This window comes from Haliaeetus leucocephalus, unplaced genomic scaffold (genome assembly GCF_000737465.1).
Source record: "Haliaeetus leucocephalus isolate CR32 unplaced genomic scaffold, Haliaeetus_leucocephalus-4.0 Scaffold184, whole genome shotgun sequence".
Taxonomy (NCBI): Eukaryota; Metazoa; Chordata; class Aves; order Accipitriformes; family Accipitridae; genus Haliaeetus; species Haliaeetus leucocephalus.
In genome coordinates this window covers 10,648,657-10,664,968 of record NW_010972620.1, presented here as the reverse complement: position 1 = coordinate 10,664,968, position 16,312 = coordinate 10,648,657, and the positions used below count along the sequence as shown (strand labels likewise).

Here is a 16,312-nt window from a genome sequence, read left to right as displayed (position 1 = left end):
TAAGGTAACGGTGATCTTGTGAAGAATTCATCTGTGACAGGCTTCTGATATCTGTGACAGATTCTGATATCTCATGCTGGTAAGGGTTTAGCTGAAGGATGTTACTCTGGCAAAACTGCCCCAGTGTGTTTCCTCAGCCTGTGCTTCTGAAGTCACTTGGAGCAGGTATAAACTGACAGTGTTGCTGAGCAGGACGATTCACCTGCCATTCATTCCTGCCGTCTCTTCTGTGGGGTGCAGTCTGCATTGTGCAGCTGCATATAAAGGGGACCTGACCCAGGATAAAACTGTCTAGGCAGGAAAAAAGAACAAACCAATGTGTTTTAGCCTGGGTCAGTTCTCGAGCCTGGTTCATCGCATACAGATAGGCGAGCAGTTGTCAGCCCTGTAGAGGGTGTGTGTACAAGCAGCTCAGCGTTAGAGAGACTGCCCTGTTGTCCCTAGCAGCATTGACCTCTTACACCAGTTTTAGGCTAATATGCTGCAAAGTTTTTTTTAAGTTTGTCTGCTGTCTTCAGTTCACTGATGTGACTCCGCAGGGCTCTAAGCACATATTCTCTTGCTTGTGCTGATACAGTGCAGGGCAGTTTTTGCAAACTGTTCTTGCCATTAAGACAAATATCAACATAACCATTGCCTAAAGTTTCAGTTTGGGTACTGGGGTTGAGACAATACTGCCATGAGCACAAAACGTGAGAACTTGGGTTCTTCTCGGAAAGGGATCTTGAGTAGGAGATCGCTGATGCATTGAAGGCATCTCACTGCAGTAGACTCCTGTTTGGTAGGATATAAGAACATGGTTTCAAATGTGTCTTCTTTTGAGGGTGGCCAAGAGTGGAATGACCTTAAAAGCTCCCTGGCAATCCCTTTGCCTGACTTTGCTAGAAGACTTTGAAAGCCCAAAAGCTTTTTCATGTTGCTGCTTTAGTGATTAATTAGGTCATCACTTTGTGTGTTAATTACAGTGACATTTTTCTTCTCATTAGTTGGATTATGGAAAGTTTTTGAGTCTGTGTGGGATGCGAAGTAATGCAACCTTTGTGGCCAAGGAAAAGATGATTTCAAACTTTAGAACACTGAATTTCAATGATGGCTTTGGGTACTGTGAAAAAATGCTTCTATCCACTATAGAAAACGTAGCTGGTAAGTGCTTGAGGGCAGGATAAATGCCTTTTATTCTAAACAAACTTGTGATGTTGTGCACACTTTGGATGAGGAATTTTGAACTGGATCCTTCTTCCAGAATGTTGTGTGTTACGTTAATTAATGTAAAGCTCTTGCTGCTGACAGAGGGGTGTGAATATGGTACACTTTATATAATGTCCTTCATGGGGTGTCTGAACAGGCTTAACAGGGAGCCTCTTAAGCAGGGCAGTGTATATGAACAAAGGCCAATTGCTTTTACTTATACTTTTATAATTATTTAACGTCATCGTTAATTTTGCAGCACTGTTTGCTTTGGAATCTGAGCTTGACATTAACTTTTTATGGACATTTGAAATGAGTTTGTCTGAGGCAGACATTCCCTTCTAAACTCAGAGAGCAATAGGTCTACCATATGTTGTTCTTGATTCCTTTGTTCGTTAGCGTTTGCTTTGAGGCTAGCCCATGTGTGTTATCTTGAGCCTTGCTGAAGGAGCAGACAGTGCAGTTCTCACTGGATAGCACCTGTTTTTCTTCCTTGTTTGGTGACTTCCACTTTCAGCATAAACTACTGTCGGAAAAGAAGAGCCACAAAACAAGACTGCTCCAAGATCTTAAGTCTGGCCAGGAAATAAGTCAGACTGTAGTTAGGGAGGTTCTTTCCAAATTCTTCTCAACATGGGTGATCCAATACTGGAACAGATTGCTCAGGGAGGTTGTGCAATCTCCATCCTTGGAGTTATTCAGATCTTGCCTGAACACACCTGTGAGCAAACTGGCCTAACTGGCCCTGTGCTGTGTATAAAGGTGGACCCCATAACCTCCAAAGGTCCTTTCCAACCTAACCCATTTGATTTTAGAGAGCAGTCTCTTCACTGCGTGGTCAAATGGAAAAAGAAGCAAGAAAGCTTGTTTTCTTTGAGTGCACTGTGCTATATGTTGACTCTGGGTCCAACTGCTAAAGATGCTGAGTAGAGAGCACTTACTTAAACCGGTGGGAGCTTGCGGTGCTTGGTATCTATTTTCTTTCTCTGAAAGATCAGTAAAGGGTAAAAACTAGAGAACTCACAGTATGTGTTGCTGCAGATGCCTAGTATTGTCTGCTGTCTGTGAACTTACCAGTAAATTGGATCCTGCTGATGAGATCCAACTATGCAACTCAGTCATTTGTGAGAAGAAACTATTCTCAGTATGATTAATGCTGTGGTTGATGACGGGGACAGAAAGCGCTTCTTTGAATAATGCCTATAATGGCATATTCCCCCGTGTGTATGTTTAACGGAAGAGTCTATGGTTATATGAAATTGAGGGCATTTAAGAGGCAGTTAATGACAAGTGAAAATGATAGCTAGGGTAGATTAATTGTTAAATGAATTGTGCCTGCACTTGCTGTCATTTTAATGTGGTATCAGTCTAATTGTAAGTATAATGTTATATAGCAGGAAGGCATCAGGAAACAATACTGTGCACTTAGGTTCAGGTCAGAGGAGTTTAAAGGCTTAGCCATCAGGAGTTTTTCTCAAGTGTAGCCATATTTTTGTTGTGGCTTTCCCCCCCCCCCCCGGAGTACCAAAATCTGTATTTTGATTAATTTTGCTTTTGTAAGCTTTTCCCCATGCTGGTTTTTTGACAGTGTAGTAAAGCAATATTTTCTCATAATCAGTTTAATACAAGTTTTGTTTTAACTGGTTTTGGAATGAGGTGATACTAACTGAACTTGGTCTGGAACATAGGTCATGGATTTTTTTTTTTTTTTCATTGCACTTTATCTCCAGGACTATTTATTTAACTTTGATTTGGCATGGGGCTACTTTACATTCATGCCTTCAACCTGAGTGAAGCATTAGGGAAATTATCAGGATGGAAGAGGACTGAAAGCAGCCAGGCATAGGTCTCATCCTGTCATTACTCTGAAGAAATCTGTCTTTTGAATTGATTCAGAGTGACAGTGGGGCAGGAAGGCACTGGCAGAAGCTGTATGTCTCTAGCAAGCTTTTGTCACACGTGGGCCATAGCCTCACTTGAGCTGAGTGAATTTTGTGTGGTTTCTAGACGAAGTGAAATGTTGCCACATATCTTTTGGTAAAGTTTAGTAGTCCCTGTTAAGACTTAAGATGCATTGAATGGTTCTTAGGGGCCTTTTTTTCTGTCTGATAACACTTTTTTATTTTTTAAAGCATTTGCTGTGTTTGGAGGGGAATCAGTTTGGGCCCAAGGACACCTAGAGGATGTGAGCTTTGATTGCTGTCAGCCTGCTAATCTTCATGATCCAAACTGTGCACTCAAGCAGAGGAACAGTAATGCCTGTTACACAGTAAGATAGGCAAATACTCAACAGGAAGCCTTTCCTAGGAAGAAAGGAGGCCTTCAAATTAATTTTCTAGAAAGATAAACTTGGATGGGAACAGGTACAGACACAGGCAACAAGAATCATGATTTCTTTCCGAAGGACACTTGGTGCGTGCTTTGCTTGATGCAGCAAAGTGAAAACTAGTGGTTACTAATGTAGTGGGGAACACAAGTGATGTAGAACAGCTTCTGAAGCTAAAGGGCAGTTTGTAATGTGAACAAATGGGCAGGGAGTATCATGAATAAATAAAAGTTGGAAGCAAAAGGAATTCTAACGTTAAAAGCACTGAGGGTCTGGGGCAGTCTTGTGATCAGTTAGAACGATGCAATCTAAACTATCTAATTCTGTTTAAAACTAGTCAGGAAAGGATTGTCTTGTAGCTTAGAATATGAGAGGCTGGAGAGAGCCCGAATCCCAGACTTGCACCAGGAGGAGCCCAGGTAAGAGATGCCTGCTGATGTTCTCAATGAGCAAGGGTTGATTTTTTTTTTTTTTTTTTTTTTTTAATTTCCCCCCATCTCCATCAGTAATGTTATCAGCTCCAGGACATTACAAAGATGGGTCAGATCAGGTTGGTCAGTGGATTAGGACATGATTCGAATAGTCTGGTAAATACCATTGTAGTGTTTTCTAAAGTACACTTTAAGAACTTGTAGCTCCTTTTTGTAAGTTATTTGTTTCCTGCATCAATGATTCAGAACCTATTAGTGTTAATAGGCTAGCTGGTTCCAAAAGACTGATGCCACTCCCTCCTGTCAGTCAGGGATCACTTCTCCACTAAAGGAAGACAGTAAATGTCTTCTGTAAAATTCAGGGGCTGGCTAACAAATTGCAGTTTAGAATACATTACAGATGATGAATGTGATCTCCTTAAAGGGAAATCTATTCGTTTGACTTAGTGCTCTTACGATTAATTGCTTGCCAGATTAAATTGCTCCATAAAACCATGCTACTTTATTCGATCTCTTCATGATGAGATTAGCTAGGCCATGCTGGTTCTTTGTATGTTAATTACAACGGTATTTTCTTCTTCAATTTAATTATTAAATTGTTTAGCACAGCATGCTTTCTCCTAGCCTCAGGAAAGATGTCTGTATTTTTCTTTTGACCACCGTTTTATAATCTTACTGCCCTTTTTCCAGAAAGTGTTACCTTTGTAGAAGTATCACACAGTGTAGACGATACATGTGGAGATTTTTCTGCGTTTTGTTTGGTGTGCTGCTGCAACACAGCAATGATACTAACCTTGCACAGGTTCACTGTGTGGCAGTCTAAGGTGAGGAGTGAGGAATGTCTGAACTGGAGCTGTGGAGGCAAATTTCCAGAGTTGCCACCCAAACAGGAATTTATCTGGGTACTGAAGCTCAGCTTTGTGCTTCTGTTGGAAAGTATAAAGCTCACCAAGTGGGCAGGATGTTTGCTTTTTGTCTCACCTGAAAAATCAATGCTAGAGCAGTTCGGTATTCTCTATGTTGCCTGCAGTTTCAGAGCAGATTTGGAGGGAAGAACCACACGTGCTTTCCTCATTCTTGGAGGCGTTCTCTGTACTCACTGATCATACCCAAGACTTCCCCCCCCCCCAACCTACAAATAGAAATACAAGAAGCTGAACAGCACCTGAATTATGGTAACAGCCTAAAATTATTGAAGGGGGCCAACAGTAAATAATTCAAGAAAAAATTAAGGAAAAAGCTGTTTTAAGTTCTCATTATAAAACTTGCCCCAGCCTTTAGGATATTAGTTCATTCTCCCTTCATCAGTCAGGGACCCAACTACATGTGCAACTGCCCCCCCCCCAAATAACCCCCATCCTTTTGCAACACTAAGCCTGGGATTTGCAGGTAACCTAACACTCCCACAGCAATGTTACAGTGGCTCTATTGTAAAGTTGTTGGTTTTCTTTTTTTTTTTCTTTTTTTTTAACTGTTTATGCTGCTATACCAGTCCAGATGAAATATTTAATATGTACCAACTAAACTGTTAGTTGTGGTGTTTAAAAACATTCAAGCCTCTGGTTCTAAAGTAGAGGTTATCTCTTACCCATCTATAATATTATTTTTTTTATTTCCTTCTCAACTTAACCCCTCTCCCTCAGTAAATAGTGTATTGTCTTCTATTGGAATTTATTGCCAAAGGCAAGGCAAGTTTTTGTATTAATTAACCTGGTCTTTCATTTTCTGTGTATCCAGAGCATAGAAAATGCAAAAAGGTGTAGCAGAACTAGGAAAGTTTCAGAAAGGGGTAGCAAGCATGACTAAAGGTATGGAATCAGATGTGTTAAGAAGAACATTTATATACATGACAAGTCTTCAGGCTGGAAGAGAGATGGCAGAGAATACACAAGAGTTTGTAAAAAATATTAAATGTCATAGAGCAGATGAAGAGGAGCTGCAAGAGGGTGCATCAGAAGATCAGATAAGCTCAAACCAAAGAGATACTGCTCCATGCAAAACTTAGTTACGCTGTGGAATACCTAAAAGGTTATGTGAATTTAAATCAATGATTATACAAATTAATGGAAGAAAATTCCATCATGGGTTACTGATCATACAGATATCACCTCTGCCTCACATATCATCTTGAACTGCATGTGGCTGAAGTAAGAGTTGTTTCTGGGGCAGTATCATTTTATTCTTGTCTGCTTTTATACCACTACCTCAGCTCCCCTTTCTAGACACTTTCGAAGTTGGGGACACTGAGCTGGCCTTTGCTGCCTGACTCAGTATGGCAATTTTTAATGTTTACATAAATTTTATCTGTCAGCAACTTCTCAGGAATCAGCTATTTGCTTCAAAGCCTTTACCAAGGGTAAGGCAACGTGCCAGCATCCCCATCCCACTGCTTTCAGGACTGAAGGATTACGTTTTACTTAAAATCACCCATCTGGGTCATGTATGTGGTTTAAGACTGTCACTACTTTCAAGTTGAGAAGGCTGGAATCCCCTGTTAGGTGTCTGTAAGGGTTCATTGTTATATATGAAGGAGTCTCTCACCAACACTTTGACCCGCATCAGCTTTGCATACAGAAGAGAAGGCCTCCAAGCCTTTCTGTGGCTTTCTGCTGCTGCTTGTGTGTGCAGGGGAAATATTGTCCTTGATAATTTAGAAGAGAGATGTCTGAGGAAGATGACTATACTGTACTATGAGCTGGTCTCCTGTCTAGCAGCCTTTTGCTCTTTTCTGGGAGTGGCAGAGAAGTGTGTAATTTTCTGGAGCGCTGGTGGAGAGAAGAGTGGAATGATTAACCATGGAGGGGTTTTTTTTTCCCTCGTGATTTTACTTTAGAATTTCAGTTATTTTCTTCACTGGCCCTTTTTCCTCCAGAAAGAACTCATGGAGAGCTGTCAGGATCATGAACTCATAAATCTCATGAAAGTAAAACCTGTGCCAGCTGAGCAAGGCATGATTTTAATTAAGTCTAACAGGATTTTTTGTCTTTTTTTTTTTTCCTTGCTTGCTATCCCCAATTCAAATATAACGGTTAGGAAGAAAGGTCTTCATAAGTTTAGTAGCCTATTGTTTGTCAGCTGAAGAAGACTGACTTGGTGGGACCTTCTGAGACTTCTTTGATTTAAAAAAATAAAAAATTAAAGGCCCTAGGGTTTTTTTATTTGGTTAAGGGGACAAATCCTTTTACTGAGCCTTTGTAGAGCAAGGAATTGAACAGGGACATAATCCGTTTTTTCTGTTGCAGGTTACTGTTCTAAAGGAAGTTCATGTTGGATAATTTATCATTCATTCCTTTTTTCCTTCTGGCTACTGCAGATCCCCATACACTGCTCTATAAATAGATGTTTAAAAGGTTCTTTTGCCAAAACCTCTGAAGATGAACTTCGATTTCACTAAATCCAAAAAAACCCCGTCGTCAATTCTCAGTGCACAAGTTAGATGGGTTAGGAAAACAAACGGATCGGGGTGGGAGATCTCTGCTGTAAGTACCTCAAATAATGATCTGTTCTTTGTGAAGAGCGTTTATCTGTGAAGACCAGCCAAGGTGAATTAAAAGAGCATTATCTGGAAACAGGCAGATGTGAAGCCGTGTATCTTACCGTCGCCTGCCGTCCCACATTGGCCCAGCTGTGGGCTGTGTCTGTATGGAGGTGGGGAGGGTCTTTCCCTCTCTGAGGAACTAAGGCTTTGTAGCTCCAGCTGGTTCTCCTGCTCAGTGCGGGTCTCGCAGGCCAGTTCTGCCCCTCTGTCTGTGCTGCCTACAACAAGCACCGACACAGCGGAGGCTGAGAAGCATCTCCTTTGGAGTACACGGCTGACCTGACTGAGTGCCAAACTGAATTTGCCTCCCATCCGTTTCTTCCACAGTCCATGGTGCCTCTGACAGGGAAAGCCATCTGTGTTACAGCCTTTTTATCTTAGCTTGGGGAAGGAAGTGAAACAGAGCTATCATATTGCTTGCAGTCTGATGTTGCGAAGCGGTTTAAGTTGCCTATTGCATGCAAACCTAGCCCTGACTGTTTAGCCTCTAAATGAGGCAGGTACAGTACTCATTGAAAAGCTGGGTGCCGAGGGTGCCTCTAATTCTTGCCTTTCTAAGCAGACCTTTCCTTCTGTGTTACCAGTTATTCAGCTGAAAGAGTTTGCTTGGTGTGGAATGATGCTGCTGTGGAACCCTACTAAGGCCCCATCTGCTAAGAGCTTGTATTGATTTGTGTCTTAGTTTATAAAAGCCTTCAATCCTCCTTGTGTAAATGCCATAAATAATGTAGATGTACTAGATGAAATGTGCTGTAGGAACATCCCAGAAATCATTTTGGTCTGGGTTGAACTGAGCTAATCTAATCATGGTTAGGAGTTTCTCAATAGCTGTGAAGCAAAAAGTATATTGTCTTATTCTAGCTTAATGTATTAGTCAATACACAGGGGTAGGAAGATAGGTATTTGAAAGTGGTAATCAACTTTATAAAACAAGAGCTTTTAATGTTAGAATATTACAAAACTTCATCTGAAACTAGTTGTAAATCATATATATACACATAGTGGAAGTACAGTAAAATCCAGTCCTGCGGCTGTGATTTATCTGCATAATCCTCACATTTGTATGCCTCTTTGTCAGAAGGACTGCAGTGCTTCAGAGGCTGTATGTATATATACTAAATAAGTCATTTTGCCGCCTCATAGCAAACAGCCATTTTGTGCTAGCAACACTGCAGAATGCGTTTTAGTAGGGGACATTGATGAATAATTTGTCCTTTTGAGATTCCATGGGCTTTAGGGCACCAAAATGTATTTCAGGTTGGACTAGGTCCAGATTGTATGAGAACTCCTTGGCAGTCTTGTAGAAAGTATATGGGAGTTTTAGAGGTGACCTGTTTTTAGAAATTTAATTGGATTTTTGCTCTATTTTATGTCAGTGATGTGTAAAGAAAGCAAAAAGGTAGAGGGATGTGGTATTTGTTAGATTGGTCTGTTAGAAATATCCAGCATATCAAGGCTGATTTTTCTTCAAAGTGGTCTGTGGTCATGGCAGCTTGGGTTCTTCTCTGCATTGGAGAGATCAACTGATGGACAGTGGTTCCTGCAGAGGAGAGAGAATGTATTTGTATGCTCATAAATTCATTCTAATCAATGTTTCCCTGGCAGTTACTTGATGTTAGTTACCACAGTTGCAAGATGAAGAATGTGTTTACATGCTATTAGTATTGTTAATTGAAGGGGAACATAGATACAGCCTATTTTCAGAGTTGAGACTTGCCTTCCTGTCGCTTTTCTGCACTTGATGGCCCCAAAACTGCTGATGTGATCAAATAGCACATTGCAGACTACAGCTATAAGACAATTTCAGAACTCAGTAGTTCTGCTTCAAGTCGTTTAGCATCAAGCACTTTGTCTTGGCTAAAGCAGGCAGACCATATGAACCACGTTGCCCATCAGCAGAGAGTTTTTAGGAATTTGGGGTCATATGTCAGCATTCATTACCAAAGGAACTCCGGGTGCCCAGGGTAACTTGGAGAGCTCTTGAACGTCAGCGCGGGGGGAGACTTCAGAAGTTGTTGAGGTTGCTGCTGGTCAGACTTGGCTTTAAATTTTCCCTGTTGGTTCTCCAAGTATTGTTTGCTGACATGCATACATTATAGCTCATCTGCACAACTGGAAAACTTGTGACATTAGAGAGAAGAGGTATTTAAGAACCTTTGTATGTTAGTTTTATAGCAGAGATTACTGAAGTTGTATAGACATGTAAAACTCATAGTGTTTCTTTTGGAGCTAGTAGTGTGCATCAATAACAATGCTGCAGATTCTGAGAATAAGTGATGTGACAAAGCACTTGTGTCATGGAGCATCCCCAGAAGGCAAGGATGTCAAGGGTGTACTTACTTAGGTGACAAGTGTGAAAATAGTGCTACGTGGTAAGTTTTTCAGTGATCAGAAAGGACATAAGAATTTCTGATAAATTTCGCAAGTTACTGGAAGACTGGCAGAAGGTTAAATCATGAAGTAGATGAGGCAGTGTGATCTGAATTGCTTTTTAACCTGTCAGGCAGTGCAGTTCATGAAAAAGCAAGTGCCAGTCTGCAAAAGGGGGCTGTATCTTGAAAAGCAGTGACTCAAGAAGCATTGACTGGCAGCTTTAGTCTAGGTCTCTCGTGAAATGTAGAGCTAAAAAGGTTTATTTGACCCTTGAAATATTAGCAGGAGCAGGAAAGCAATTTTATGATCATATATATTTTGTAATTTTGTCTGGTGTCTGTTTCAAAAAGTATACTGAAAAATTGGAGAAAGGACAGAGAAGCCTCAGTTATGAGAGGCTAGTAAAAATGCTTTCAAGATTTCAGTATCTTACCTCAGGTTTTGTTTTAAAGAGATTATGTTCTTCAGAGTGTTTGAGCACCTTTGAGAAGACAAAATGCCAAAATGGAACGTAAGGCTAGACACTGAAACCAAATTGAAACTCCAAATTAGGCATCTATTTTTTAATAGGTAATTAACTACTGTAGTAAATGACAGAAGGGATCGGTTTTCTTCCCTTCTTCGTGTCTGAAAAGAATACCTTTGTGAGAGATGCTCTAGCTAGCTACTGACATGAGACTGCATAGTGCAAGGATAACGTTGAAAAATGCAACAGCCTGTGATATACAAAAGTTCAGATAAGGTGATCTACTGACTTGTTTTGTGAATCAGTTAAAGACTCATTTTGCTTTTAAAATGTAACGAATTCACTCTGGATTCCTGTGCTTCAGGCTTGTATTTTTGCATTGAGAGAGTTCTCCTCCTGTACGTCAGCCTTAGACCTACTGAAATTTATCCGTGCAGCAATTAAACAGAAGGGCTGTCCTGAGACTTATTTTGAGGAGTTGTTGCTTTTAAGACCACAAGACAGAGGCGAGATTCATGAAGATGTCAGTGGCCTGCAAGCTTTTCATTTTTTCTGCAGTTTGCAGTCACCACGATGGCTGTGCTCAATGAGTATGGGCCGGGATGGAGGAGCTGTGCCGCAAGGAAGCGTGGAAAAATCACTCACTAGCTTAACCTCCTGGTAAAAATATCATGTTTGTAATTTATATTTTCAGCCATACATGTTTCAGTTTTTATATGGGAGCAGGGATTTTGCCCATTGTGTTTCAGAACAGCAAGAGTTTTATACTAAATTGTAATAGCAAAAAAAACCTAGAGTGCTTCAGAGACTTCAGAGAGTCTAATTTTTTAAAGTCTATTTCTTACTTAAAAAATAAGTTTTTACTGAATGAGTTTTGCTCAGCCTTCCATGTTTAGTCATGGAATTAATGGACAGAAGCAGTAAATAATGCTGGGAATTGGCCTCAAACCCAGAGAAGGGTTAAATTTGCTGTTGATTTCAGCAAAGTCTCTCTTTTTTTTTTCTTTTTTTTTTCTTTCCCCCAAAAGTGCATACATATAGAGTGTTATTGTGGTGTTGGTGTTCTTAAACACTGTGATCTTGAGGATGCTTGAGTCTTTAGGTCAGGATGTCAAGACACCCTTTGACACAAGAGGTCCTGCTTACCAGCTTCAGGGTCTGCAGCCCGGCACTCCTAAGAGGCCTCCATGCATGCAGGCACTCTGTAATTTGAACACGACTGGTACTTCCTATAGCAACGCTTCACGTGTAAAGGTAGGGCAGGAACTGAATCTTAATGATGCCCACCATCAGGAAAAAGTAAACTGTGCTGAACTCTGCCCAGCCGAGCAGGCTGTGGTGAATCCTAACTCCTGCTAGAGCTGGAAGAGAACGTGACCTTTTAGCAGCTGTCCGGCTACAGTTTCCCTGAAATGGCTAAAAACTCTTAAAAATGATGGTATGATTGATGATATGTTTAAAACCATTTAAGGAAACAGGAAAGGCAGTCAATAGTTGATGTGGTTCTATTACTGGGTCATGAAGAGGTGGTCTGAGGGAGGATTTAAGAAAGCCCAGTACAGCACGTTTTGGAGCTTCCGTTAGCTGTCCCAACATGTAGCTGCAGAGAATCTGCAGGCTGGTCTTTGCTCTTTTCATGCCGCCTCTTAATTCTGCCTGTTGAATAATGGCAGAGGTCATTAAGGTTTTGGGGCAGTACGCCATTAAGGTTTGTTGACACTCATCTTTGCCATTGGTATTCAGGAGGTTAAGCACTCTGTTTGCTCCTGCTCTCCTGTGCCACTTGCCTTGAGGTGAGAGGTTCTTTGTTTCTCTGCTGGCTCTCCCTGTTCATCACTATGCAGAATGAAGCTTTAGAAGTCGCCTGAATATTAATTTTTCAGGCTTTCTGAGAATTGTGGGAAGTAAAGGTCAGGGAAAGTACATTGGCTCCCATTAAGGCAGAATGGTGAACACACTGAGCGATGAACAGGCTTGCCAGCCTAGGATAATACGCTCCAAACTTTGTCCTGCTGTCAGCACCTCTGGCCTCCTGCCAGGGGCCTATGGCCACATTTATCTTGCAGTGATTTTTGTACAGAGCAGTTTTATGTCTCCTCCCATGCAGAGATGCAGCATCTGAAGGCTTAGAGATCCGTAGATCCTGAACTGAGCTTCCTGCTCTGTGGCAAGAGGAACCCTGCTAGAAAGGGGAAACGAACAGTTAGTCCTGAGCACCTAGTGAGTCTGCTGTATGGATACATGCACCGTGCAATGAGATACTCTGTGCTGGAGCTGGTGGGTTTATTTTAGAGATCGCTTGGAAAGAACTTGGATATAGCCGTTTTCCAGTGGAAGGCTGAAAACAAAACACTTTTCAATATTTGCCAATTCTTGTTTTGAAACTAGTCCTTACCTCATTTTTTTTAATAGTTGGATGCTTTCAACATGAAAATTTGATTTATCACAATTTTTCTCCCAAATCTTGTATTTCAAAGTTGAACTGAAATATTGAATTTTGTCCAAACAAAGTTTTTCATCAATTCAAATTAAGGATAAATATGAAATTTTAATGGAGAGGTTAAAGATCATACAGTTTCATTTGGAATTTAAAACATAGCCAGACTTCTAAAGTTGAAATCCTTTATAAGAAAGGGATCTTCAACTCTGTTCTGATTTTGATCATCTTTCCTGTTGAGTATCACAATGTAGTTTGTCTGTGAAGCCAAATATAGTTCTGCCCTTTAGATAGCATTCAGGTTTGGTCTGGGTTTTTTTTCCTCCGTTTTTGCTTTTTGTGGTTTGTTGTTTTTTCTTTTTTTTTTTTTCCGGAGAGGGATTTATGCGGTTTTCTCTTTTTCATATAGCAAGTGTGTTGCCAAGCCTTGGCTCTCTCAAACTGGTAAGTGTCGTTCCTCATTAGCATCAAATGCCACAGTCCATACCACTTTTGCTGTGTTGCTCAGCTAGCACGTGTTGGCTGTTAAAGCAGCAATTAATCCCTTTGATACTGAATGGGTTCTGTAATCATCTGACCTGTTACTTAATATAATAATCAAAATTCTTTAATGACTTGCATGGTTTAATTCCTTTAGGAATCTTGACAGAGACAAGGAAATTTTGCCATGCAAGCTAACTTACACAGCACTAGAGAGCTGGTGGTGAGGAATGCTTTTTAAATATAGTCAGGAAAATGATGACTTTAAGTGCAGTGTGGGTGAAGGGAGAACAGGGTTTGGTAGGTGAACAATAAGCAGCCTGATTGCTTTATGTTGCACTAACAGGTTTTCTACTGCAAGTTTGACTAGTATTTTTGGAGCAAGATTTTTACAGTGTTTTACCTGGCAATAAATGCTCTATCAGTTAGGCTACAGCAGTGTTTGAGCTGGGTTAAATTGTCAGAAATTTTGAAGTATGTGCCTATCAATAATTATGCATATGCTCAGAATGAATGCTAGCCAAGGTAATAGAAGCCATGCAAATTTTTTTCCTCTTTAAATGTGGGAGATCTGCAGTATCACTCACAGAAATGTGCAGTAATTATTGGCAGTATAAAACTTTGTAATAGTGACCTGTGTGTGTGCTGAATGCCTTTTTTGTAAGATATACTTGTTCTTCCATATTTCCCAAAATGCTTAAATTGAGCAGCTTTCTCTTCCTAGTGTATGGCAGCACTGTTATCTCAAACATTTCTAGTGCTGAGATGATATTGTTAACACTGGTTCAGAAGCAACACCAGGGAAAAGATCCTGGCCCCTTGCACGCAGACAGAAGCGTGGTGAGGTGCAGCAGGAAGAGGAATCTGCCAGCTGCAGTGAGTGGACCAGGAAAGAAGTGTTGCCTTCAGTCTTTGAATGGAAGAGCTAAAGGGAACTGAGGAAAAATCAATTATCTTAACACAACTTGGATTTTTTGCCAATGCAAGTGTAATAGTAAAATGAGAATTCAAGATTTCAGTGGCTTTTTAATGCTTGGAACCTTTTGGTGTTCACTAAAGCAATTCTGAATCACATAGAGTTTATAGGAATTAATGCAACTCAGTGTGGCAACTTCCTTTTTGGTATTAGTTATTTTGCAAATAGGAAGAGCACATTTGGCTCCTGACATTGTTTGCTTGTTTTTTCCTGCATTTTTGTTTGATAGTGGGTAACATTTTTTAATGTGGCCACAGTTTTGTTTGCTGAACTTGGGAAGTTGTGCAGTCTTCCCCATCTGCTGAGTGTCTACAAACCTCGTCAGCGACAACTGAATACATAGATGCTTTGTGTTAAAAGAGAAAGGGAAGGGAGGTGATAAAACGCAGTCTGGGTTGCACAACTCAGAGGTTGGCTCAAGGTCTGGAAGGTTTAATTGGAGGTGCTGGTTTAAGAATTGTGCAGCTTAAGCTTCACAAAGAAGTTAGCTTGAACTGTCCAAAGCTACTGCCCTGTTAGAACCAATGTACCTCTCCAGTGTGTAGTTGTGTATTAGCTATTATAAGGAAAAAGCAGAGGCAAACCTTTAACTCTCTTTTCATAGAGAAAAGTTCAGACATCCTTACTGCTTGCAGATCCTCTGCCACCTGTTTTATATCACATGTAACTGATTAAAAAAACATGTGGCTTTTTTTTGTGTTATGTTTTTGTAAGAGCCTTGAAAAACACTTTAAAGCATAAAAGCATAAAAGACATATCAGTAACAGAATGCAGTAGGAGTTGGGCTTATTCTTTGACTTGCTTGATAGGAAAACATCAGCAATAAACTTTAAATGTTTGGTGCTCCACTGTTTCTTAAATTGGAGAACCATACTTTACTTTTGAATTAGAAAATGCACTTCACTGGCCTTGCTTTCAGTAACACCCATACTAAGAACAGAGCAGAAAAAATAAATGTAGGTATAAATTACAAAACCAAAGCTTTGAGGGGGAGGTGAGCACAGGTTTATGACAGGTATGATGGTGGGCAAGAGGGCACTGTGGGTATTTGAAAAGAAAATAACTTTCTCCTCCTCTGTGTGACATGGGAAAGTCTGTCCCCAAAGATTTGTCCTTCAACAGCCAATTCAGCTGTATGGGTTTTGTCAACATCTGACTGAAATTTGGTGCAGGGTAAGGATGTGCAAAATAAAAGTAAAAACTAAAAAAACCCTACACCATTGAAGTGATTCTGAAAATCCTTGGTGTAGGCAGGTGATTAAAAAAGTTGCCACTTGTCAGTCAGGCTGTGATGAGTTGACCCCCAGTTCTCCTTTTGTCCTCACTGTTGTCTGATGAACTATGAGTGTATGCGCACAGGCTAGCTTGAAGTATAGCATTTTACTCTGCAGTCACAATGGATTTAATACCTGCCTGTTTTCAGTAACTTAGCTGCTAACTTGCTCAATAAATCACTTGCTTCTGATCATCACCCCTTAGATACTGAAAGTAGAGATCCCAATAGAAAGTAGATAAACTACAGATCCTCCAGTGTTTCAGACATGAAGTAAATATCATGAGTACCATTCATTCAGCTGAAATGCTGTTTGGCGCTACAGCTTTCCTTGGCATTGAAAACCAACTTCACCTTGTCCAAATGATGTGTGATGACACCTTTATTGAGGATGTGGTATTCACTCAGGGGGTGTGTGGGGTGTCATCAGAGTCCATGCTTTAGTCTTGGTCCTGGATTTTGGAAGGCAAGGCATTGCTTTAGTCACTTCCACCAGGCATTTATCAACAAATATGATTCTCATTTGCATATGAGAAAATATCGTGAGGTTTGCAGCATCTTGTGTTTTGAGAGGATTGGACTGTAAATAATGGATTTTGGCTGGGATGGTAGCTGGTAGTGTCTGAAAGGTGAAGATTGTGAACTCCTTCAGATTTACATGGCTGGTGCAGGTACAGCTGTAGGTGGCAGTTGGTGTAATTAAGTTAATTAAACATCATTGTGGGACTCAACTTCATTTCCTTTGCGAAGTAGGTTTGACTGTAGTTGTTTCTTGCTTAGGCAATGTTCCTTCCCCCCTCTCTCTTAGTGTCATTTAATATCCA

At 40.5% G+C, this 16,312-nt stretch overlaps 1 protein-coding gene across 3 annotated transcripts in view; it reads left to right on the top strand.

The window, feature by feature from the left end:
- Nucleotides 1-16,312, top strand: part of LOC104830123 (chromosome unknown open reading frame, human C10orf76) — a 122,849-nt gene that overhangs the window by 63,808 nt on the left and 42,729 nt on the right. The window contains exon 23 of one of the 3 annotated variants that reach the window (XM_010564850.1): nucleotides 13,169-13,203. The exons of the other annotated variants lie outside the window; for them this stretch is intronic. Within the exon in view, the coding sequence (XP_010563152.1) occupies nucleotides 13,169-13,203 (35 nt within the window). The remainder of the gene's footprint in view (nucleotides 1-13,168; nucleotides 13,204-16,312) is intronic. 3 annotated transcript variants of the gene reach the window in all.